The 25,890-nt window shown below is 40.8% G+C and overlaps 1 protein-coding gene across 3 annotated transcripts in view; it reads left to right on the top strand.

Moving 5' to 3' along the window:
• The window catches only part of ARHGAP6 (Rho GTPase activating protein 6), a 347,962-nt gene that overhangs the window by 298,440 nt on the left and 23,632 nt on the right, over window positions 1–25,890 (top strand). For all 3 annotated transcript variants that reach the window (XM_040336507.1, XM_040336505.1, XM_040336506.1), the window contains exons 8-10: window positions 1,454–1,602; window positions 5,528–5,707; window positions 17,335–17,432. In XM_040336507.1, coding sequence (XP_040192441.1) covers window positions 1,454–1,602; window positions 5,528–5,707; window positions 17,335–17,432 — 427 coding nt within the window. The remainder of the gene's footprint in view (window positions 1–1,453; window positions 1,603–5,527; window positions 5,708–17,334; window positions 17,433–25,890) is intronic.

Raw genomic sequence — 25,890 nt, 5'->3', positions numbered from 1 at the left:
TCTTAAGCCCCGTACACACGGTTGGACTTTTGCCCAACCAACTTCAAAATCCGGCACTTTTCGTATTTGTCCGACCGTGTGTACGTTCCATCGGACCAACTTTTTTCGCTTTCATCGGACAACAAGTTGGGTCTGCGAACGGACCAATTTTCTGGCAACAAAAGTCCGATGGTGCCTTGTCCGACCGTGTGTACAGCAAACTTTTGGACAAAGTACAAATGCGCATGCTCAGAACCAATGGGAAATCCGCATCCAATTCGCATAGGTGTGAACCCAGCCTCAGTCTTGCAGAGTTGTACAGACTCCTTTCCTGTACTGAAATGTCTTACTCTGATTTCACTGCACACTCTGAGCTTCTCAGAGTATGAATTATGCATTAGAACCTGCAGCAAATCAGACAGAGCCTGCCTCATTTCCAGGCTAAAGAGCATGCACCATCACCTAGCTCTGTCCTTGGCCCAATCCTTTCAATCATTGGATTTCAGTTCTTTCAATCATGGAAGCACAGCATCACAAATGACCATTACCTAGGACAGTCTTCATGCAAATGCCGCCTGCTTAGGAGCTCCCAATCCTTCAGACTAACATCCACCCATCAAGGCATTTTTTTATTAGCATTACACCTCCCAAGAGCCAATCAACTACTTGCATTTGGGCAGAGGGTTCTTGAGAGGAGTACAGAGGAAGAGAGCCGTGATGTTTTCAGGAAGCTATGTACAGTATCCCACTGCCCCCTCCCACTGGCCACGATTTTTCCCCATTGTATGTTATAGCTGTTATAGTTGCAAAGGGCGGGCCAAGTCAATATTGAACCCTGTGGACTAAGACTGGGATGCCATTGAGGCCTTGTACACACAGTCGTTCCAAACCGATGAGAATGATCTGACGGACCGTTTTCATCGTTTCACCGCTGAAGTGGCCCGATGGTCTGATGTGCGTACACACCATCGTTCCAAAAACCGATCGGGTCAGAACTCGGTGACGTCAAACACACGACGTGCTGAATAAAACAAAGTTCAATGCTTCCAAGCATGCGTCGACTTGATTCTGAGCATGCGCGGGTTTTGAACCGATGCTTTTCTGTACTAACCATCGGTTTAGACCGATTGGGCAGCGGTCCATCGGTTCGGTTTTGAAGCATGTTTTAAAATTTTGGACCGAAGGAAAACAGACCGATGGGCTATACACACGGTCGGTTTGGACCGATGAAACTGAACCTCGGTCCATTCTCATCGGTTTTGTCCGACCGTGTGTACGGGGCCTAAAGTTCATGTGCATGTAAAGGCAGGTGTCCCAATACTTTTGACAATATAGTGTATATTGCCTTATAAAATTTGTTTACCGATTGAAAAACTCTGTACTATTTTACCCAGTAAAAAAAAAAAAAGTGGTTTGTACAGAGATATTAAAAGTAATTTTCACATAATTTATTATTATCTTGTGTTTTTTTCAGTGTTAGATCCTGAAGATCAACTTGCCACTTTACAGCTTCTCATTTACTTGCTACCTCCTTGCAACTGTGACACTCTGCATAGATTGTTGCAATTCCTATCGACTGTGGCTGGCCACGCGGAAGATGCAGTTGATAAAGATGGTCAAGAGGTATGCGTCCAATGTTTTTGTTCCATGTGTAGACTTTATAGCTATCATGTTAAGCTCCCGGCCTGCCAGAGGTTTGTGGTTCATACGCAAAGATAATGTGGAAGTACAATATATTTATTTGTGGTCTAGAATTTGTGTGAAGAAAGAATATCTTTTCGGTGGTTGCTGGTTTTGCAGTAACCACACAAACACACATTTCCCCAATCACTGTTAACCAATGGCTATTGGGTCCCCATCTCTCGAAGCTTTACAGACCTCGCCATTGGCAGCATTATAATATTAATCTTTGACATTCAAAAACAACAGCTTGTAGTAGTACAGTAGTAACTTGCTTTGCACTTTCTTATGTTACCATAATTCTAACTGTAGTTTCTCCAGTAAAATAAAGAGAATAGGTCAATGTAAAGCAATGTAGGATGAGTTGTACATAAATCTTTGGCCAGGTTATAAGTGCCTGGATGACAGCTCACTTAGGGACACACTGTCATCAAGAAACACTTTTCAGGCCGTGCACATGAATAAAATTGGTTAGAATAAGAACTTACTAACGTGCCTTTTATCAGGAATGTAGTTTATTCCAACTTCAGACACTTCCAGACAATCACACTGATTCCTCACTGCTGGCCCCACCAGGGTGTCCATCTGCTGCCTGTGAAGCCTCCAGCAGCAGGGAACAGATTGCGTTTTTTCTGCCTATGCTGAGCACCTAAATGCACTGCTGTCACAGATAATATGCAGGCACTTAACCACATTATGGGATTTATTAACTAAAGAAAGCTGTTCACTTTACAAGCAAATTTTCTCTTTGCCTAGTTTATGAGTTGCAGCTCTACTGAATTCCATTATCCAATCATCTGCAAGCAAACATACTATTTTTTTTTTCCCTTCCATGTGATTGGGATTTCTTTTCACCACATTCATTAAGCTAACGGAAAATTCCCTTGCCAAGTGAACAACCCAACTGTCTTTAGTAAAACAATTTCAAAGCTTCAAGTGTTGAAGCTCCACAGGCAACAGCCAGTCATCTTGGTGACATCTAGGCCAGTACAGAGTCTACTAAAGAAAACCTCTGATATTCAGAGGGTGCAGAGTAAAGCTGGCCATAACAGATTCCTCCATCCACACAAACAAGGTAGATGGAGGAATCCAACACCATCCAGACATTTTATTCTGTCAGTGGCATCCACAGCTGTCAGAATACACTGATCATTGGTTATAACCTACTGGCTGCAGTCACTGATAAACAACAGTTTTCAAACATGTCCCTTCGACAGACCTCAATCAAATAACCAACTTCTGTCAAGCAGGTACAGCCACACGCTGATCGAAATTTGGCTGGTCAAAATTGGTGGAAATTTTGATCAGTGTATGGCCAGTTTAAAGCTATTCTGTAAGGCCCCGTACACACGGCCGAGGAACTCGACGTGCCAAACACATCGAGTTCCTTGGCGTGTTCAGTCCTGGAGCCGCCGAGGAGCTCGGCGGGCCGAGTTCTCCCATAGAACAACGAGGAAATAGAGAACATGTTCTCTATTTCCTCGCCGAGGTCCTCGTCTGCTTCGTCGGCCGCAAATGGACACACGGCCGGGTTTCTCGGCAGAATTCAGCTCTGAACCGAGTTTCTGGCTGAATTCTGCCGAGAAACTCGGTCGTGTGTACGGGGCCTAAGTGTGTTGAGTTTATTTTTATTTGTACCCACTGTTTCTCAAGCTTTTTCACGTAATAGCAGCACAGTGGCTAAGTGGTTAACACTTTTACCTAGCAGCACTAGGGTCTTTAGTTTTAATCCCAACCATGGCACTACCTGCCTGTAGTTTACATGTTCTTTCTGTGCCTACGTGGATTGACTCCCACACTCCAAAGACATGCTGGAAGGTAAATTGGCCCTAATATGTGTATGTATGAATGCAAGTTAGGGACCTTAAATTTTAAGCTCCTTGAGGGCAGGGACTGAAGTAAATGTACAATATACATGTAAAGAGCAGTGCAAATTGACAGAGCTCAATAAGTAGTTATAATAATAATATATTATTTATGGTAATTAAAAAAAATTGCATTGTTTTAGGTTGTGGATAGATATGTGGAAGATACAGTATTAGCATATGTGTGTGGTGCATAAACTGGAAAGTTAGATCCACCTTGTCTTTATTTTTGGTATCTGTTCTTATTGTTTGTTTATAAAGGCTGTACAATATAACTTCTCTTGTTCTGTATGATCAGTGTGATTCTCAGTATCTATACATATTTTGTATGCATGGTGTCTGGATAGTATGGCAGCGTACACACGACCGGACATGTCCGCTGAAACTGGTCCGCGGACCAGTTTCCGCGGACATGTCCCACCGTGTGTACGGCCTAGCAGACAGGTTTCCAGCGGACAAAAGTTTCTTAGCATGCTAAGAAACTTGTCCGGTGGAAACCTGTCCATCGGACATGTCCGATGGTTAGTACACCTAACCATCGGACCGAAATCCCCCGCATGCATCGAAGTGATTCGACGCATGCGTGGAAGCATTGAACTTCCTGGTTCGCGCACGTCGCCGCGTCATCGTCGCCGCCACGTCACCGCGTTTTCTGTCCGCGGGGATTTTGGTCTGATGGTGTGTACACACATCAGACCAAAATCTCCCAGCAGACATGTCCGATGAAAACGGTTGGCGGTCGTGTGTACGGAGGCTTACAACATCTCATGTTCTGTATGATCACTGCCATTCTTAGTATTTGGGTGTAATTCTCAGTATCTATTCTTGTTCTGTAGGTATGTAGGGTATAGTACAATGCATCTTGTATTCTGGGTGTAAAGCCCCGTACATACGACCGGTTTTCCTGCCAGGTAAACTGCGGGGAGAGCTTTTGGCCGGGAACCCCAGCCGTGTGTATGCTTCTTCGCAGTTTTCCCGAAAGGAAAACTGGCAGGAACCCCGCGGGAAAATAGAGAACCTGCTCTCTATTTTCCCACCGCGATTCCCGGCGGTTTTTAACCCAGCAGTTTTCCTATGGGGAAACACTGCAAAAGTGAGAAAATATGCGGCCGGGATTCTCGGCCAAAGCTCTCCCCGCAGTTTTCCTGATGGGAAACCTAGCCGTGTGTACACAGGGAAACTTACCGAGCAGGTTCTTGGGTTTCCCGTTGGGATTCCCGGTGGACTTTATACCGCCGGGAATCTCGGTCGTGTGTACAGGGCTTAAGTTTCAGTATCTGTTCTTATTTCGTTAGTTATTGAGGGAGTTCTGAGAAATCCTTTAAAACATAGTTTTGTAAGGTGCCATCACTGACCTCTCCTTCTGAAAAGTGTAGTTACCAGGTTGCCATGCTGGTGGTTTGGTATCAATAATTTTGGAGTCATACTGAGCAAATATAAGAATAATTTGGACGGTCTTTTGACTTTTATTTGCTCAATGCTTGTTTCAGGTCTGTGTCTGCAAAATATTGAACTAAGACACAATCAGGAAACTTCCATTTTTACAAGGAGGCCATCGATAATGGCTAGTCCCAACCCAGAATATAAAAAAAAAAACTCCAGGGTTGTTTGGTTGCTTTCATCCCTCCTTCCTCCACTTACATAAATATGCACACCAAAGTCTTCATATGGTAGGATCATGCCCAGATGTCCAAGCATAATGAAGCTTTTCATTGGTTAATTGGTTTTACACATAATAAAATGGGTGGGTGGGAGTAAACATTATTTGATTTCCATGGTAATATTACATACCATGATGTCATGGTTCATGTTAATTTTAGACGCCAATGTTAAGTACATAATATGATTTATTATGAAAAAAAGAAATGAATTTTTTCATCTATAATTGTTTTCTAGCCCATGCAATAAACTGTGCTATACTCAACAAGGTAGTCTTTGCTCATAAAATTGCTATTATGTACATTCTTTTCATGTTTTGTACTGTCTAATGTGTTTTTTATTAGATTACTGGGAACAAAATGACTTCATTAAACCTGGCAACAATATTTGGGCCTAATTTGTTGCACAAGCAGAAGTCGTCTGACAAGGAGTTTACAGTTCAGAGTACTGCCAGGGCTGAAGAAAGTACAACAATTATCTCTGTGGTACAGAAAATGATTGAAAATTACGAAAGCCTTTTTATGGTAAGTAAATTATCTAGTTGGTAAAAAGAAAAACAATTTTGAAGCGGGAAAAGTGTCAGTTCTAATAAAAAGCTTGTATGTTTGTAACTTTGTACTTCTACATTTGAGATTAAATACAACTTTATAAAGCTCAATCATATTCCCATTGTGAGCTTTGCCTAATGCATATCAAGTCAGACATTGAGGCAAGTCATATAGGCTAGGGCAGCCTTCAGGAGTCTTTAGGGGTGCCTTGGTAAAATGCCAAAAAATTACCCAAAAATGGTATACAAGCAAGCGTGGGGATCAAGCCTACGTATTAGTTACATAAAGCCAAAGATGTGCAAATGTGTATTTGCTTTGCAAGAATAAATCACCTCTAATGTTGGGTTTCCTATGCATGTGGATGTTGCTGGATTATGTAAAACTTTTAGTTTTGTTTTTTACCTTTTAGAATGGGGTGCCTCAAGATAGTGTGGGATTTTAAAGGATGCCTTGATTGAAAAAAGGTTAAAAAAACACTGGGATAGGGTATAAGCTACATGGTTGTGTGTATGTGGGGGTTCCTGAATCTGTAATGGAAACATACAGTACAGCAGTTCTACCTGTTTTTTCTAATTAGTGGTTTTAAAGATAATTAAGCGTTCTTTCGTTGGATATGCGTTTATGATTAGTGAAAACTTGACATTAGAGTTTTGTTGTTGTCTTTTTTTTATTTATTTTTATTGGTGTAGCTTAGTATAATAGTCTGTCTCTATGTTTGTACCTTGATAGTAAGGAATAGGTAGTGGCAATTATTTTGTTATGGCCAAGCTATTCACCTTCGTTTGGATCAATTGTGGGTATAGAATTGTGTATATGGGATTGTATGATTTTTTTTTTTTTGGTTGAACTAGATGAACTTCTGTCTTTTTTCAACCTGACTAACAATATGTTTTTGTAGCCCTTCACCCAGATCCCAGTAATGTTACAGCCTAGTCACATCAAGTATACAGTACAGGTCAATATGCAATTGTATGCATATGAAAATGAAAACCATGGGAATAAATGGACAGCTTATGATTTCACAGGGGTAAATTCCCTAGGGTACTCCAGGTGCAAAAATTGCCATTTGCCCAAGGTCCACCAACAGTTGATGTCTAGGATCAAATTATAGTAATAATGGAACTTGAATATAGGACAGTAAACCTGTTTGCATCTCAGCCCCTGCAAGTTTAATCTGTCCAAAACTTCAGGTCACTATGACGACTTAATGTACTTTAATCTAGCGTTTACTTTATTTTAGCAGTAATCCTTATAAGGTTGCACCCCCTGCTGAATAAGTCATCCATTCCTGAAAATGGCATTCGATTTTGATCCTTTCTGACAGTGCTTATTACATTGCTGACACAGCTTAGCTGAATCTTCCTTTCGTTACTTTTCATCTTATGTTTGTGGCCGGGAAATAATAACAATGGAAAAACATTACGCAAGTATGTTTGATGTGAAGCCAGTTTCATTACTGCTTCCCATCATTACTTGTATGCAGTAAATAGAGATAGAGGCAAGAGAAACAATTTTTACAAGATTTTAGCACTCGGTGCTGTCTCCCACTGACATACAGTCTAGTTGTTGGGCATTACACAAGACTACCAGCAATTTCTGGGAGAGTTCCAAAAGGACTATAGTCGCCCCCAGAATTGCAGTGGTTCAAATACAACTCTATACAGTAACTGAGATTGAAGCAGGAGTGCTAAAAGTTCAAAAACTCAGCAATAAAAGACCCATAAAGGGAAGTAAAGGGTCATTCTGGAACTGCTCTAAAACTACCTGGAAACTCATTGTTGACTGTGCATTAAGCAATTCCCTCTCATTAGCCATATTGGACTTTATTATGTATCGAACATGGATCAGAATTTACATAGTAATCCAATAGAACATAAGTTCTGTATGAAAATGATACCAGTAAGGAAAAAGTTATTTTTATTAAGGGATAACGAAGGGGTCTTGTTTACCTTTTCAACTACATTGGTGGGTGACTAATGACAAAAAAAGGGTTTTCGGTGACACACTCACATGGTACCATGTATAATAAATTCATGAGACTGGGTGCACTAAAATTATAACTCTGCAAGCCTGAACTGAATAATAATAGCTTTAGAAACATGTAGACTAAGATTAAAACTGTAAATTATACACTTAGCAAAATAAGACACTCATCAATCTACTGACAAGTGTAAACCTCAATGAAATTCTTGTAAGGAAAACACCACCCCTTTAGAAACTAACAAGATACAGATGAACAGATGCAGGTACATTTGTTGAAGCGTCATTATGCTTGGCTTTGTGCACACAGGTGAATGAATGAGTCCCATGTTTGGTAGCATGACATCTGTTATAGATGGAGCTTGCTTGGCTGAATTACCTATTGGCTTCTTATGTTGCCTGGGGCCTCCATTGGTAATATAGTGTATATATATTGCCAGCACACCACAGATCTTCTAGTTAAGTCCAAGCAATTATATTAAAGCATGATCACATCACAAGCAAAAAAAGTGCAATGCTTTGGAGCCATCATGATATCACATGCTTAACAAAGGGTTCCTGCACGGCTCTAAAATGTTATACACTTTTTGCTTGTGATGTGATCATGCTTCAATTAAATAGTTTTGACTTATCTCGAAGATCCATTCTGTTCTGGCAAATACTTACACTGCATCATGTATGTTCCAGTTTCCAGCTGGTGGTTGCTGCAGCACCCAGTGGCTTAGAGTTTTGTCCGAGATTGGGTGCAATCAGAATATGTAAGGTTTCCATTGGTAATATCTCCCTACTACTCGAAATATAACAAGTGTTCCTATTTATTGTACTGTATTCTCTATTATTTACACTGAACAGCCATAATATTTTAGGGCACCCAGCAAATATTGAGTAGGCCCCCTTTTGTCACCAAAACAGCCCTGACCTATCGATGCATGGACAGCACTAGACCTCTGATGGTATGCTGTGGTATCTGGCACCAAGCTGTCTGAGCTCTCAGTAGCAGATTCTGTAGGTCCTGTAATTTGCAAGGTGGGGACTCTATGGATCAGACTTGTTTTTCCAGCACATCCCACAGATGTTTGTTTGGATTAAGATCTGAAAAATTTTGATGCCAAGTCAACACCTCAAACTCTTTGTTGTGCTCCTCAAGCCATTCTTAAAATGTAATAACAGACTATCAATAAATGCTGTATTACATGCTGTTCATTCTCACTCAGTCACTGTGGGATTTGTTTTCTGCAAAAAAACTGGTTGACCCTGCTATTCTCTGTCTCCCCCTACTGTCCATGTCCCCACGGCAGTTGTGGATTTTGCAGAGCAGCTGTTGGCAGCTAGTGCTCATACTCAGTTTTTAGTGTATTTCTACTCTCAGAATTTCATCCCTATCACATCTGACCAGTCCATGTGACTATAGAGTCACACGAGTGGGCATATACACTCTGGTACATGACAGCGCATTTGACAGCTCACTTCCTCCCTCCTCCTCCATGTTCACTATCCAGCTAAATGCACTAGAGGTGGGATATTACATAATGGTTGATGGAGGCTTCACCTCCCTCTTATTCTAAGACACAGACTGGAGGGGTGTGACACAGCTTGTGACTGGCAGAAATCCACCTCCATCATGTTATCACAAAAAATAAATAAAGATTTTACTTCAAATATATAATTGTATGTCAGCAAAAAACAGTATATTTATATTAATTATTTATTTTTACTCTGTATTCCAAATCCTGTTTATTTATTTTATTTTATTTTTTCGAACATGAGACCAGCAGCAGAGGACTAAAAGCGCCTCCTGCTACTGTTTCCCTGCAGACTAGGCTAGGAAAGAGCTGGATAACAGCTGTAAATCAATTAGGCAAGAAGGTATGTTTTTTAATTAAAGTAATTACAGTGCCATCATCCACACCTATAGAGAGAGAAGGGATAATGTAAATTAAAGAGTGTGTTTAGCATTACATCAAAGTGGAGCTCCAGTTGTTTTTGTGTTTATTAAAAAGTCAACAGCTACAAAAAAGTGTCGCTGCTGATTTCTAAAAAACGCACACTCACCTGTCCAAGTATACAGCAATGTGGTCTCTAGAACCATCGCTTCTCCCTCTCTGCTCCCCTGACGCCAGCATTTCAACTGTGGGCACCCGGCTGTAGCAGCTTGTGACTTCACAGCCAGGTAAGCACTGTGCATGCCTGAGTCGTGCTGCGTCCTTCTAAATAGTCAGGCAATCTTCTGGAACCTCTAACTTGTCCCAGAAGACTGCACGGAGGGAGCGGGAGAGAACTTCAGCTTGGATTGCCTAGGCGATCCGAGTGAAAGTGGGAGCGGGTACCTGTCAAGACTAGTTACCCGCTCCCCTCCCACAAAAAAATTGACATGCCAAATGTGACAGGGGAAGGGGGAAGAGTGCTTAAAGCTGAACTTCCCCTTTGTGGGTGGAGCTCTGCATTAAACCATTTTTGCAGTGTGGCAGGGCTCATTATCCTTCTGAAAATATCCACTGCCAGCTGGGAATACCACTTCCATGAAGGGGTGTACTTGGTCAACAACAATGTTTAGGTAGGTGGTACAAATCAAAGTAACATCCACATGAATGGCAAAACCAAGATTTATCAGCAGAAAATTGCCCAATTCATTACACTGCCTCTGCCGGCTTGCCTTTTTCCTATGCTGCTTTCTGGTGCCATCTCTTCTCCAGGAAAGTACTGTACACACACCCAGCCATCCACATGTTGTAAAAGAAAACATGATTCATCAGACCAAGGCAAAGTTTACTTGCCGCATAATATATCCTATTGACTTTCAGATGCCATTGTAACAAGATAATCAATGTTATACACTTAGCTTATCAGTGGCCAAAATGTTATGGCTGATTGGTGTAAAATAAATATAAAGACTCAGTGGGGATGGTGAGACCCTTTATTATATGATGTAGTGTGTGTACAGATCGATAAACTCACCAGAAGAGACCCCCAGAGACATGACAAATGATGGGCTGAATTAACTTTTTCGCTTCTAACTGAAATATCAATTTAGGTTGACTGACCCTTTAAAATGTGGTTAATTCTAAACCTTTATAATAGGGGTCATGTGGAACATATTAATATTGCAAGATTAGATAGATCGACTCTGTAACTAGAATCATAAAACCATAAATCTATTTTTCAATATGTTTGGCATCATGTCTCATTGTATATAGTTTTTTTTCCAGCAAAACATTTTTCTTGTTAAATTTGTTTATTATCTTTTCAATATAACAAAGATTGACAAATTAAGTACATGGAAGGATGGTGGTACAATTTTCAAATAGCAATAAAGCTAAACATATCGATTTATGAACAGAATGAGTACATAATGTAAAAATGTAACGAGTAGAGCAATGAATAAACCAATAAAGTATTACATCAAACGCATTAGAAAAATTCCATTAGAAGGAAAAAAGTAAGCTAGTGACTATTGGTTCATTTTCCAAGAGCAGTAATAAGGTGATCAATCTAATAGGTATATATTAAAAACAGAAGAGATAGAAAGTATAGTCAAAAAGAGTAAAATTACCAAGGCAATAATAGTGTGTTTTCAAAGTCTGGAGGTAAACAATGCTTAAACCAAGGAAGCCAGAGTTTCTCAAATTGACCAATTGGATCTCTTTCGATTGCTTAGCATTAGGGATGAGCTTCTTTTTCGAGTCGAACTCATGTTCGACTCGAACATCCTATGTTCGATCGTTCGTCGAATTATGAACCTTTTTTGGCCGTTCGCGCCAAATTCGAGTGGCGTGTCACGGCCCATAATTCACTGTGGCATCGCAGTGCATTGCTGGCTGATGATTGGCCAAGCATGCACTATGACCCGCTTGCTTGGCCAATCACAGCTTGCAAAAAACGGAGAGCCATAATTGGCCAAAGCCAGGGTTGCTTTGGCCAATTATGGCTCAGGGGGTTTAGTACACGCCCCACACTGTAAAAGGCCGCCTGCAGGTCAGCATTGTGTAGTGTGTTGCGGTGGTTAAGAGAGAGAAGACAGAGAGAGAGAGAGAGAGAGAGAGAGTGTCATTTTTTGTAGGTAGATAGTGCAGGCAGGCAGGCAGGCTAGTCAGTTAAAGTTACAGGCCTGGATTCAGAAAGGAGATACGACGGCGTATCTCCGGATACGCCATCATATCTCTGAGTGCGGGCCGTCGTATCTATGCGACTGATTCATAGAATCAGTTACGCATAGATTTCTCTAAGATCCGACCGGAGTAAGTGTCTTACACCGTATGTAAAGTGCTTATAATACGCGCCCTTCCTTCAGATAAAACACTGCTCAGCGCACAGGAAATAGCAATAAAGATATGTGATACCCAGGAGAAATGGACAAATGGATACAGATATAAGCAGCCGCTTAAAAAAGAAATAATTCAAAAAGACAGTAAACGTGAATGAATGCAATTGACTCAAAAAGTCCAAACAGTTCGATGTGTACTGTAGCAGCGCTAGGTAATCATAACGTGAGTTCTGATTATAGTACTATGAAAACATAGGTATTCAATAATGGTGCAGATGGACATCAGCTGTGAACACTGTCTTCCATAACATGTGCTCCTTATCACCAGTCTGGTCGGGTCTGTATTATTAATAGAGATAAGAGTGATGTCATGTGACCTCCCAGAATCCTCCTCACCTCTCCGGTCAGCAGATATATACCAGCAGAGTGGTGGAGAGTGCAAGACCAATGACAGAGGCTGATTGTGTATCCCATGCTGTTTTTTTATTCTTGGTCTGGTGAGTGCATCCCCATAAGGGGATAGTATCCCCCCACGTGGTGAAACACAACCCCCTTGGTGATAAGGAGCACATGTTATGGAAGACACTGTTCACAGCTGATGTCCATCTGCACCATTATTGAATACCTATGTTTTCATAGTACTATAATCAGAACTCACGTTATGATTACCTAGCGCTGCTACAGTACACATCGAACTGTTTGGAATTTTTGAGTCAATTGCATTCATTCACGTTTACTGTCTTTTTGAAGTGTCTTACACCGTCGTATCTTAGGCTGCATATTTACGCTGGCCGCTAGGTGGCGCTTCCGTATATTTCCACGAGGAATATGCAAATTAGGTATTTACACCGATTCAGAAACGTACGTCCGACCGGTGCATTTTTTTACGTCGTAAAATACGTCAAATACGTGGGGTCACAGTGGATTTATATTTATACACTGTATAGTTTAGCTAGATCCGCTCTTTCTAATTTACTGACAGGCAGGCAGGTGATTGTGCTTGCTGCAGTATTCTCACGTGGTGTACTGCCTGTGTCCTCTGCAGTGTGCACCTAAAGCTATGTGGTGTGTGTACTGCCCGTGTCCTCTGCAGTGTGCACCTAAAGCTAAGTGGTGTGTACTGCCTGTGTCCTCTGCAGTGTGCACCTAAAGCTACATGGTGTGTGTACAATCACTGCTCCAGAAAAAACTACAGTTTTTAAAACTTTTTTTTCCATTGATACATGTTCCCTGGGGCAAGACCCGGGTTCTCAAACCCGTTTTACGACAATAACTTGCATATTAGGCTTTAAAATGAGCATTTGAATTTGAACGTTTGAGTCCCATAGACGTCAATGGGGTTCTAAATGTTTGCGCGAAAGGTCGGTCCGTTCGAAGGTTCTGGTGCGAACCGAACGGGGGGGTGTTCGGCTCATCTCTACTTAGCATGAATAAGAGCTTTATTAGTTCTGTGTATGGTTTCAGCTAGAATTGGTTTGTTTTGTGGCTGTTAGGAGCTGTAAAAGAAGGTGAAATTGATTCTGTGTGATCCCATCAGGTTTCAGGTTCAACCGGTTCCTGACCGACTCCTGTACACATGTCGGCAGAATGGCATGGCTGGGCAAAGTAACGTATATATACGTCACTTTGAAATTCCCGCCATACGGACAGGAGCCCCTGCCGCGAGCTCCGTGATTGTGCCCGTGGACTCGATGTGCGCCGGTGTCCCGCAATCGGGTCACAGAGCTTGCAGAACGGGGAGCGGCAAGTGTAAACATGCTTCTCCCTGTTCTGACTGGTGACACTGTCACTGATCGTCTGTTCCCTCTCATCAGGAACAGCCATTAGTGACATGTCACTCGTAGCCACGCCCCTTACCAGTTAGACGCACTCCCTAGGACACACTTAATCCCTTCAGCGAAAGCTAGTGGTTAACCCCTTCACTGCCAGTGTCATTTTCACAGTAATCAGTGCATATTTATAGCACTGATCGCTGTAAAAATTACAATGGTCCCAAAAATGTGTCAAAAGTGTCCTATGTGTCCGCCATGAAAGTCACAGTCACGATAAAAATCACTGATCGCCGCCATTACTAGTAAAAAAATTAAATAATAAAGAATGCCATAAAACTATGCCCTATTTTGTAGACGTTATAACGTTTGCGCAAACCAATCAATACACGCTTATTGCGATTTTTTTTTACCAAAAATATGTAGAAGAATACGTATCGGCCTAAACTGTGGCCTTTTTTTTTTTTTTATAGATTTTTGGGGATATTTATTATAGCAAACAGTAAAATATATTATTTATTTTTTTCCAAACTTTCCCTTTTTTTTTGTTTATAGCGCAAAAGGTGATCAAATACCACCAAAAGAAAGCTCTATTTGTGGGAAAAAAAGCATGTCAATTTTATTCGAGTACAGCATCGCACGACTGCCCAACTGTCAGTTAAAGCGATGCAGTGCCGAATCACGAAAAATGCTCTGGTCTTTGGCCAGCAAAATGGTCCTGGGCTTAAGTGGTTAATAGGGCTGTAGCAGTCAAAAACTGCCTTCCAGAATTTTTGGGCTATTGGGCAATCCCACCAAAAATGAAGCTGAGTGCCAGACTCTGAACAGCCGCGAAAACAAGCTCCAGGAACATCAGAAGCATATTTTTGATATTCTACCAGCAAATCCTTTTTTAACAACACCATTCCACTGCCTTCTAATTAGCACCAGTGTTCTCATGCTTGGCATGCACTGCAGGCTGACGGTGCTGCTGCTAATTGCAAGGCAATGCCTTAGCATTGTCAGCCGGCAACAGAAAGTACTGTTACTGGCAGGTTTTTCAGGTAAGAAATTTTGCAAAATGATATGTTTAAGAAATCTATATACAGTGAATAGATTTTCAGCTTACCGTATATACTCGAGTTTAATCCGAGATTTTCAGCCCTTTTTCTGGGCTGAAAATGCCCCCCTCGGCTTATACTCGAGTCAGTGTATCAAAAATTATTGCGAGGCTGAGGGCGTCCATCATTTAAAACTTGCGGTCTCCTCCTGGTCCCTTCCGTGATAGGCGGAACTCTGTCTGCTGAGAAACGCCTATCACAAGCGTTCTCTCATCCTCACACATCCCAGCAGACACTGTGTTCAGTGTTCCGCCAATCACGGACGCCTTTTCATCCTCGGACAAGAGGACGTCCGTGATTGTCGGAACACTGAACACAGTGTCTGCTAGGAAACTGAGTCAGAGGATGAAAGAATGTCTGTGATAGGCGGAACTGTGTCTGCTGAGAAACCCCTATCACGGAAGGGACCAGGAGGAGACCGCAAGTTTTAAACAATGAATGGACGCCTGCAGCCTCTCAATTTCAGGTACACTGACAACAGGCACAGTGACAATGGGCACAGTGACGACGGGCACAGTAACAATGGGCACAGTGACGATGGACACAGTGAGGATGGGCACAGTGAGGATGGGCACAGTGATGATGGGCACAGTGAGGATGGGCACAGTGAGGATGGGCACAGTGAGGATTGGCACAGTGAGGATAAGCACAGTGAGGATGGGCACAGTGACAATGAGCACAGTGAGGATGGGCACAGTGACAATTGGCACTGTGAGGTTGCAATGGGCACAGTGAGGTTGCAATGGGCACAGTGAGGCGTGCAAATGGGCATTGTTGACCCTCTTTTCTGCTTACAGTAGCTGCTGCATTCTCACCCTCGGCTTATACTCGAGTCAATACGTTTTCCCATTTTTTCATGGTAAAATCAGGTACCTCAGCTTATACTCGGGTCAGGTTATACTCGTGTGTATATAGGGTACATATATACAGTGAATAGATTTTCAGCTTACATATATACAGTGAATAGATTTTCAGCTTACATATATACAGTGAATAGATTTTCAGTTTGCATACTCATTAAAGTGGAACTTCAGTCTCTCAATCAACATTGATTATTTTAATCCCCATTCTGCTAGCATTAGTAAATAGATAGGAACGTATATCATATTTACTTGATTTTTTATTTTATTTTTTATCTCTTTAGTTACTAGGCAAATTATATCATACATCCCAGGAGTCTTTAGGAGAGGAGGAGGGGTTTTCTCACCTAATCACACCCTTCTGCATACCTGCCTGAGCTAAGGGCCAGAAATGTTAGGGGGTTGTTTTTCAAAGTGATTTCTCAACAAAATAAGCATATAGATACATATACGTATGTTGGAGTTTGTAAAAATAAATTAAATAGTGTTTTTTAGTTTGTGGTACTCAGATGTAGCGAAGATCTGCTTCAATGTCAGAACAGTTTGGTAATATTTTTATGTTTAGAGTCAATTACCCATACCCTTGCAGTATGGTAAAATACATGTTATTGCATGAAACTAACTGTGGTGCAGTCATTGTGGCACCATTTATCTTGAATGGAACCCCAATGCATCCAAATAGTACATAACAACACACAAGTTTATCTGTGAACCATCTGTGCATTAAAGTGTGCTTTGTTGACAGAAATGCTGCACTTCATCTACTGTATCTCGCTCTTTAGAACCACATTTTATTTTTGCTATGGGCTATTCCAATAATAAAGCTTGTTTTCTGCAATATTTTCTATGCACTCCATAGACAACAAATGTAACAAAAAAAAAAACACTTTCCAACTTTGACCAGTTATAGTTTTAAAAAAAGTAGTAGTGTTACTTACGATACAAAAAAGGTTCAAATATTTTATAATGTGTCTAGTTTTTAAGGACACCGAAATATAATTTCTGGTACAAAATATTGACATACTAAGTCATTTAAAAAAATTTAATAAAATGTTGCAAATATTTTTAAATTTGACAAAAAAACAATGACATGAATGAAGAAGGTAAAAAAATTAACAGTAATAAATAGACATGAACAATAATTGCTAAGGGGATAAGAGGAGGAAGGAGTTAATAAAGGACAACGGTTAAGAAAATGTTAATAAGGAGTGAAATAAAACTATATTTTATCTTTTTTTTTTACTTGTAAGGTTGCTTTAACTGATGTAATTTACAGATCAATAAATCTACACACGAATGAAAAAGGGTTAATACAATATAATAATAGGAAGTTTCATTTAACACACTGATACAGAGAAGATTTTCTGGCAGTAGCATTGACAGAGTGTCATGAGGCAAGAGGATCAGGGCATTGGAGATGCACTCTGGTAACTTTGTTATCAATTGTGCAGGGAATTATTAATTCTCTTAAATTAATGGGATGCCTTATGGTCCGAATGAGCTGTCTAATGTTCAATTATGGAAATTCACTTCAATTCCCGTCTTAATCTATTGTAATAGAACTTGGTCCTCTGGAAAAAAAATTCTATGTTTTATTTCACAGTGTTTATGTATTTCATATTTTCCATTTTAGGTCCCTCCTGATTTACAGAATGAAGTTCTTATTAGCCTGCTAGAAACTGACCCTGATGTAGTAGACTATTTACTAAGGAGAAAGGCTTCTCAGTCCTCGTAAGTAAATCTGTTTATATTTACTTGTAGTTTATGAGTAAAATTAGTGCTGGGAATGTTTCTGTTTTCTGTAATGTTTATCAGGCCTGTAGAGTTGTAGGTCTCCAGTGCTTTAGATGAAAAAAAAGAAAGAATCATCTTATGTCCTCTTTTCTCAGTAACACTCCACACATATTTGAACCCAGCCTAACCCTCTTATTGTTAACACCGGTGTGGCCATTTACAAACAGTTGGCACAGATTATTAGGGTCATCTACGTAGGAGCATGTTTTCTGTCTTGACATGCATTTATGAAGCTGTTTGAAAACATTTGAAGCCGTGAATTTTGATTTGGATCTTAGGGAGCATTGTTGAATGTATGCGTTTAATTACTTGTGTTTATTGCAATGTTTGTCAAAGTCAAATTGAATGCCAACAGAAGCAACTTCAATTTTTAAATGCATCTTAGGCCCCTTTCAAACTTATACGACTTGCCCCACGATTTTGGAATCGCAGGACAAGTCATTCTCCGTTATTTTCAATGACTACCATTCATATTGGCACGACTTTAAGTCGTGCTGACTTCAAAGTAGTTCCTGCACTTCTATTTTTCTGAAGTCGGATCAACAGATCCGAATTTGGCACGCGACTTGTGCATGAAGGGGAACTCCACGCCGATTACATATATTTTTTTTAAACCGGCATGGGTTCCCCCTTCATGAGCATGCCAGGCCCTTCGGTCTGGCATGGATTTCTAAGGGGAACCCCCACGCTGAAAAAACGGTGTGGGGGTCCCCCCAAAATCCATACCAGACCCTTTTCCGAGCACGCAGCCTGGCAGGTCAGGAAAGGAGATGGGGACGTTTTAATTAAACAAGCTGAGGTTAGAAACCGATTGGTTTCTATGCAGATCTGTTACGGATTTTAGTTTTAGTAAATCAACCCCACAGTGCTTTAGCAAACAAAATGTTGTAGTAGAGTTCATATCTATTTTCAGTGCATTCAGTGCTTGTCAGATATCATTTTATAGTTGCATAATGTTTTTTAGCAAGTGAAAAAAGTCTTTAAGTGGTTCTAAAGCCTAAATATTTTCACCTTAATGCATTTATTGCATTAATGTAAAAAGCAGTATGCCCCCTCACCCCCTCCCCTTATACTTACTAGAGCCCCATCTCCATCCAGCTCTGTGCCAATTTGCAGTGGCTCCCTCCCTCCCCGCTCTCACATGCTTAGCTGGGAACACTGGGAGCCATTGGCTCCCACTGCTTTCAGTCAAATTCTGTAACAAGGAAGCTTGGGGGGGGGATCCTGTGTCTGGATTAAGCTCATAAGTGTGCCATGATAGGAAGTGGCTTGCTATGGTGGTGCACCAAGAAGAGGATGAGCCAGGAGTGCCAGCAGGGGACACGAAAAGTGGAGGTTTGGTGCCATTCTTTACAATTCCATTGCACAGAGCAGGTAAGTATGAACCTGTTTGTTATTTAAAAAATAGTTTACAATCACTTTAAAGTGACTCTGCCATGATAAAATTATACTTTAGGCTCGGTTCACACTGGTACGATCCGAGAACCCGTGTGAATCACACTGCCATATGCCAACCACTGCGGGTGTCAATACAAAGTTAATGACACCTCCAGATTGGTTTGCATATCGCAGTGCGAACTGTCAGTTTGGACATGAATCGGAACGCATGGGTGTTAACACCCATGCGATCCGATTCTGGTGTGGATCAAAAAGATTCCTGCACGACTATGGTCTGAATGCGATGTGAATTCAGTATGTATATCTGTATGGCTGAATTTGCATCGCACAGACATTGCATGTGATTTGCACTGCAGTCGCAGGTCGCAAAGCCAACTGGTGTGAACCGAGCCTTAATAATATCTTTTGAATATACTAATTCCCTGGCTGTTGTGCAAGTGGCTTTAATGTTTTCTGAATCTCTGACCTGGAACAAGTATAGATATTAGAAGGTTTGGTACTTTCATGACAATTATTTACAGCATACTTGTTCCCCATTGTGGCTAGCATTTTCAAAAGAAGGCTAGCCCACAATCATTTTAAAGGTGGGTACAGATGGATGAAAATTAGGCCAGTTCAGCAAGGACTATGTGTGGCCCTCACTGTTTGATAAAAGTCCATTGTTAGAGCAACTTCTTTCAAATGGCCACGCTGGTAAACTTTCATCGATCAGCATCTGTAGCCAATAGGCTGCAGCCACTGATCAGTGCATTTTGCCAGTGGAGAGCCCCCCGCTGTGCGAATACAATGTTTCAGGAGGGCAGATTCCTCTATTCATGTCACTTGCGTGGATGGGGGAATCTGCTTATATATTTTTTCTTATCCAACCTACCGGCTGAACGAAAAAAAAGTTGACCGTGTATACCCAGCTTAATACTGTTAAAAGTTTAGTCACATGCTTACAGCCTAATAGTCACATTCCATGGCTTAGCGCCTTTTCAGGCTGCCTTCATAAACAGACTGCAGCACAGCAAATTAGCAATGTGTTCCCCATGTCAGGAACTAGAAAGCAACACTTATGTTCCAGAAAGGCAGGAGAAGAATGACGTGTCTCATCAGCAAGACTTCTGAACCAAGGAGGGCAGTATATTTTGAGAAATGTGATTTCTCTATGCTTTTTAGATGTGAGGAATGCTCAGGAAGCTGGGGCATAGTGCAAACACACAGAATATCTAGTGCTATCACGTTTAACCACAATTCAACTTTGGTTAGTATGGATTCTTACTGAGACTCATGGGAGTAACTGTACTCTGAGTCTCAAGCTGACGGTCTCTGTGTGTGAAGAGCTATGCAAACACCACCAACCACAATATATATTGCTGTAATGGCACAGTGCTTCTAAAGAGGCAGACTGCACAGAATTCTAGAATAGTAAAGAAAAGCATTGTATCCCTAGTGTAAGAATTAATGCCAACACATTTGTAGGAATGATTAGCATACTGTAGTTATAAGTTCTAGTTAGATATGAAAAATTGAAAAATGCATTCAGTGTTTCCTGTTAGCTTTCAATTACATAGTGGGGTTCATTTACTAAAAGTGGAGAGTACAAAATCTGGTGCGTCGGAGCATGGTAACCACTCAGCTTCGGACTTCAGCTTGTTCAATTAAGCTTTGACAAAAAAAAATGGAAGCTGATTTCTCTGCAGAGCATCACCAGATTTTGCACCCTTCAGTTTTAGTAAATCAACCCGGTGTTTCGTACTTAGAAAAAGATCTCAGCAAATTGCTTTGTTGTGCATTAAGCAGTATTAACTAGCATTGGCAATATGTGAAAGATGATTTATTTGCATAGAGTGCCCTGCTCTGTTAGGAGCAGAGCAGGGTACAGAAAGTCTTAGTGCTTTTATTATACAGAACACTTTGAATAGTATACCATTTTTATGCACCTGATCAACAAAGGTTTCAGCATAAGCGCGTAGAAAGTAATTGTTCTCTAGGTACCTCATTCACACCACGACTGAGCAGAGAGGTGTGAGCAGTGGCAGGTTTTGGGTTTCTACTTGGGGGAGGGGGGTGGCAAACAAACAACACCCCCCCTGTTTCGAAAAAACACCCTGCTGCATTGGAATCCATGGTCCGGCGCTACTGATATGAAGATCAGGGGGCCGGACGCAGGGATAGGGGAGCCACTGGGTGTGAGAGGTACTTATAAATTGGGACTGGAGCTCCCATGAAGTCTCCATCTGCTGTGGCACATTGACTTGAATGAAAAGTTACTTGTCGACATTTTGATAAAATGTAGGTACTTCACAACAAAAACAAGAAGTGTACTCATACTTGGTCTTTGCGGAACATGTTTATCCAATCTGAGGACAATCTCTTTGGGCTTGTGATAAGAGGCACTTTGTGACTATTGGATTGTCTGTTTATTGTCCCTTTATCCCCACGGTACAGCATCTCCACCAGCCAGAAAGGTGACTTTGTTTCCTCTTAAGCCTAAGGCTTTATGTACACTGGCCTACATTTACCAAGGCCACGGGAAAACGCTAAATGTGGCATGTTTTTGCCACATTTCGCATTGCAACTGTGAACGTGGTTCTTCAGCATTTTGGAGAGGGAAGTTGAAGCTCACCTAAACACAACAGCTCCTAAACTCAACGTATAGGCTTCTATGGAGTTAAGTTTAAGTGCTTTGGCAAAAAAGAAAATAGCCAAAAGCTGCTAATCTCAAGTTTAGGAGCTGCCTGTGTATGCAAGTGTGCATGAAGCCTAATTGTGTTCTTACTCCTTCGCTACTGATTTGTACTCATGACATGATTGTCAAAAGTTTGTACCCATGGATGCTTTGTCTGTTGTCCTGTTTTTTTATTTCAGAAATTGCCTTTTTTGATAAATAAAAAAAATTGTAAAAAAAAAAAAAAAGAGGTAAACAGTGCCCTGGTTTTTAAAAACGCAAAACACCACGTTCCCTTACTCATACAAAACAGACACCAGCATGCATGTTAAAATGGATAATTTTAGTGTGTGGGCTGGTGTGAATGACCCTTAAAGGGCTCTCATTTAAAAAACACTTTGATCCACTTTAACATCAGTTAAATATGTTGACTTAGTCATCATAATAACAAAGGCACTCCTAAAGTGGTTTTAGGAAGCATTTTGTTTAACTTAATATGGAAATTGTTAATAATCAATGTAGCCATTAAAGATACATAAGTGAGTAAAAAAATATCCGAATGTGGCAAACATTTCAGAATAACTGGGGAAACAATTCTGGCTTGTATGGAAGGGCCACATGATGGCTAAGAGAACATCTGGTTAGGACAAACTAAAATGGGCTGAGTAAATAGCAGATGTAAGTCTAAAAAGGGTGGATTCAAGTCCATGTCTAGGCAGGAAGCCAGATTACCAGGGTCAAGAACTTCGTTCTGGGTAAGGAAATGTAGAAATTTATGAATGTTTTTTTACAAATATTGAGAATGAAAGCCTAAAATGAATTGTTAGTAGTAATTTTATAAAGTGGTTATATGTACAGGAAGAAATAAATGCCTAAATCAGTCTAGCCTGGCTTCATTTTAAGACCATAGTTAGGGACTTTGTAGAGAAGAAACCTAATAAACTTCTGAAATGGAGTTCACAAGACCACACACAAAGGCATCTTGACTGTTTCACACAGGCCTGAACTTTGCCCGTGTAGTGCAAAGTAAGAGTGTGCCTTAATTCCCCCCTCTCCAGCAGCATATTCTCACCTTTTCCTCTGCCCCCTCCCAGAGTCACCACTGCTCTGTTCAGCTGTCGGGACCCAGTACTTCTTTTTATAGCGGAACATATACCTTATACCCCTTCCTCTTGTGACATTGCTGGTGCTTGGTGATTGGCCCAGTGTTTACCACTTCCAGGCAACAAATTAATAAACAAAGCCAACATTTCTGCAAAGTGATTTACTGCTATGCTGTGAATATCCTCTGTACCTTTGTCTCTTGCTCTTCAAGTCTGTTCACAACACACAGAGCTGAATTTATCACAGGAGAGATGCATTGTCTCCCTGTTTTCTAGATCATTTCGACCCATATACATTTTTGGTTAGACAAGTGAAAAATGCAGCAATGTGTTTTCTAACTAAAACACCAAATACGCTTTGCAAACTATATATTGTGGAAGCAATTTTGGAGACAATTTCTTGTAATTGTTTCCACTGAATATGTATTGCCTTCCATAGTGTAATGTGCATTGCTCTCATGGTTTGTACCTACATATTGGAAAAGCATTCAGTAAACATTTTTCTGGAAAAAAACATAGTGGAAGCACCATGTAATAAATGCCTATTTGTAGACTAAAGTTTTCATACCACTAAGGAAAATTGAAACCGACATTCAGTTTCTGAAATTGTGAGCAGTACGTTGACCAGAAAACCATTATGGTTTCTGTGTTTCCTTTTAAGGGTTTCGTGAACGTCTAACAGATCAGAGATACTTGAACTGCTCTGTACATCTATATCGGCCTATGTAGTACTAAGTTAGGCTGTAAAACCAAACCAAGAGTTCCCTTGAGCCAAGTCACAGTGGTCACACATTGTCAGTTTATAAACCGATAATTCTAGGTATTGTCATGGGAGTGTTGCTATTTTTATTGTACGTATCATGTGTAAAAGTAGAAATTAACAATTGTTAAGGTGTTTGGAAGCTCACTAACTGAAATATAAATATGATATGTACAGTATTTTGCTTTTGTTTTGCATTGGAAGATCTTAAAAGCATGTGTATGTATGAATGTGAGTTAGGAAGCTTGTATTGTAAGCTCCTTGAAGGCAGGGACTCATGGGAATGAGTAATATAAATATAAAGTGCTGCGTAAATTGGTAGTGCTATATAAGTACAGTACCTGTAATAAATACATAAATAAAGGTAGGTCCAGACCTAACTGTAATACATTGAGCTTTATATAGCACTTTGTATCATAAACATTTGCCATTTTTCTCCCATATAATTCTTTAACTTTTTGTTAAATCCTTTTTGCCATCTTATTGCTGATAATCTCCCCCAGCCTCTTTCAAGCCTCGTACACACGACTTTTGTAATTGAAACATCGTTTTCCTCGACGAGTTCCTTGTCAGGCTTGTCGAGAAACTTGACAAGCTTTCTTTGCGTACACACTGTCAAGACCAAATCTCCTTGTTCTCAAACGCGGTGACGTAGAACACATACAACGGCAGGGGAAGTTCGATTCCACTGGCACAACCCTGGGGGCTGCTTTTATTAATCTCATGTTACTGTGTGTTAAGTAAAAGTTTAGTAAGAGACAATTTGCACTTTTCATACTGTTACAGCGTGACAAATGTGTTATCTCCATTACAAACACTACTTTTACTGAAGGTGCGCTCCCGTCTCATACTTTATTCTGAGCATGCGCGGGTTTCTTAGCATACACACGAACGTGTTTCTCGTCGAAAACCAGCCCGACGAGGAAATTGAGACTCCCGTCAAGGAAAAAGAGAACTTGTTCTCTTTTTTTCTCGTCAAGTTCCTCAACAGTTTCCTCGATGAAAAACGTACACACGACCGGTTTCCTCGGGAAAAAAAAGCTCTGCAACCAAGTTTCTTGATGGATTCTGTCGAGGAAAACGGTCGTGTGTACGAGGACTCAGGCTTTTCCTGTCTACATACAATTTCTCAAGAGTTGGCTGCACACCATTGCTTTGGACTGGCTTCTTGATGACTATGCCTGCCCAATGTGTCTTGGCATGGTCGCTAGTAGTTTCAAATGGAGGGGAGGTGTGACAAGGTGACAATGCATGAGCACACTATACAGTCCCCATCCTATGACAGGAAGTACCTTAACAAGGACCTTCATGGCAGGGTCATCAAGTGTTATTTTAATATAATGTGCAGATTTTAAAAGACTAAAAACAACATTTAAAATGAATATGTAAAAGCTTATGAGAGATTTTATTGCTGGGGTTTAGATCTATCTTAAAGCTGTATTAAACCCAAAAGCACACATTTATTTTAATATAGCTTACCAAATCTAAGATGGGGTGGCTGCATTTGTTTCCTTTATTAGGCTTGCTTTCTTCTATTATTATCTGGTGAACCAGTCAGCAATTCTGTTGTTTTTTAAAAGCACAAGCTCTCCAGGAGAATGTATCAGTTTACATGTATGAGACAGACCAATTAACACTGGCAGGGGGGAGTAGTCACTTGCCAACCCTTCACTGTATATATACAGTGTCAAGGTGGCTTTCCTGGGCAGTACCTGTACGTGATCTTGCACTTCCGGGTCTGGGGTGCACAATTGCGCAGCCTGCTACCTGCTCCCGCTGTAAAAGGACACAGCGGGAGCCAATCAGCTGGTACAGCGGACACAGCCGAGACCCGCCGATTGTTTGGGACACAGGCAGAATGGCGGTCTGCCTATGTAAACCAGGAAGATCGCCATTCTGTGAGAAGGGAAAGCAGGAACACGGATCTCTGGCTTCCCATAGTACAAGCACCCCCACACAGTGTCCACAAGCACATGTTAGGCATACAGTTAACACCTTGATCGCCCCTGATATTAACCCCTTCTCTTCCAGTGTCATTAGTACGGAGACAGTGCATATTTTTAGCACTGATCACCGTATTTGTGTCACTGGTCCCCAGTGTCGCTTAGTGTCCAATTTGTCTGCTGCAATATCGCAGTCCCACTATAAAAAGCTAATCGCCGCCATTACTAATAAAAAAAAAAAAAATGTAATAAAAATTCCATAAATCTATCTCATAGTTTGTAGACGCGATAACTTTTGCACAAAGCAATCATTATATGCTTATTGGGATTTTATACCAAAAATATGGAGCAGAATACATATTGGCCTAAACTGATGAAGAAATGTGATTTTTTTTTTATTTGTTTTATAGCAAAAATATATATATATTTTTTTCAAAATTGTCGTTTTATTGTTGTTGTCTATAGCACAACAAATAAAAACCACAGAGGTGATCAAATACCACCAAAAGAAAGCTCTACTTGTGGGAAAAAATAGATG

Source organism: Rana temporaria, chromosome 2, assembly GCF_905171775.1.
Source record: "Rana temporaria chromosome 2, aRanTem1.1, whole genome shotgun sequence".
Classification (NCBI taxonomy): Eukaryota; Metazoa; Chordata; class Amphibia; order Anura; family Ranidae; genus Rana; species Rana temporaria.
The sequence above is the reverse complement of the archived record's forward strand: the minus strand, read 5'-3'. Positions and strand labels throughout refer to the sequence as shown.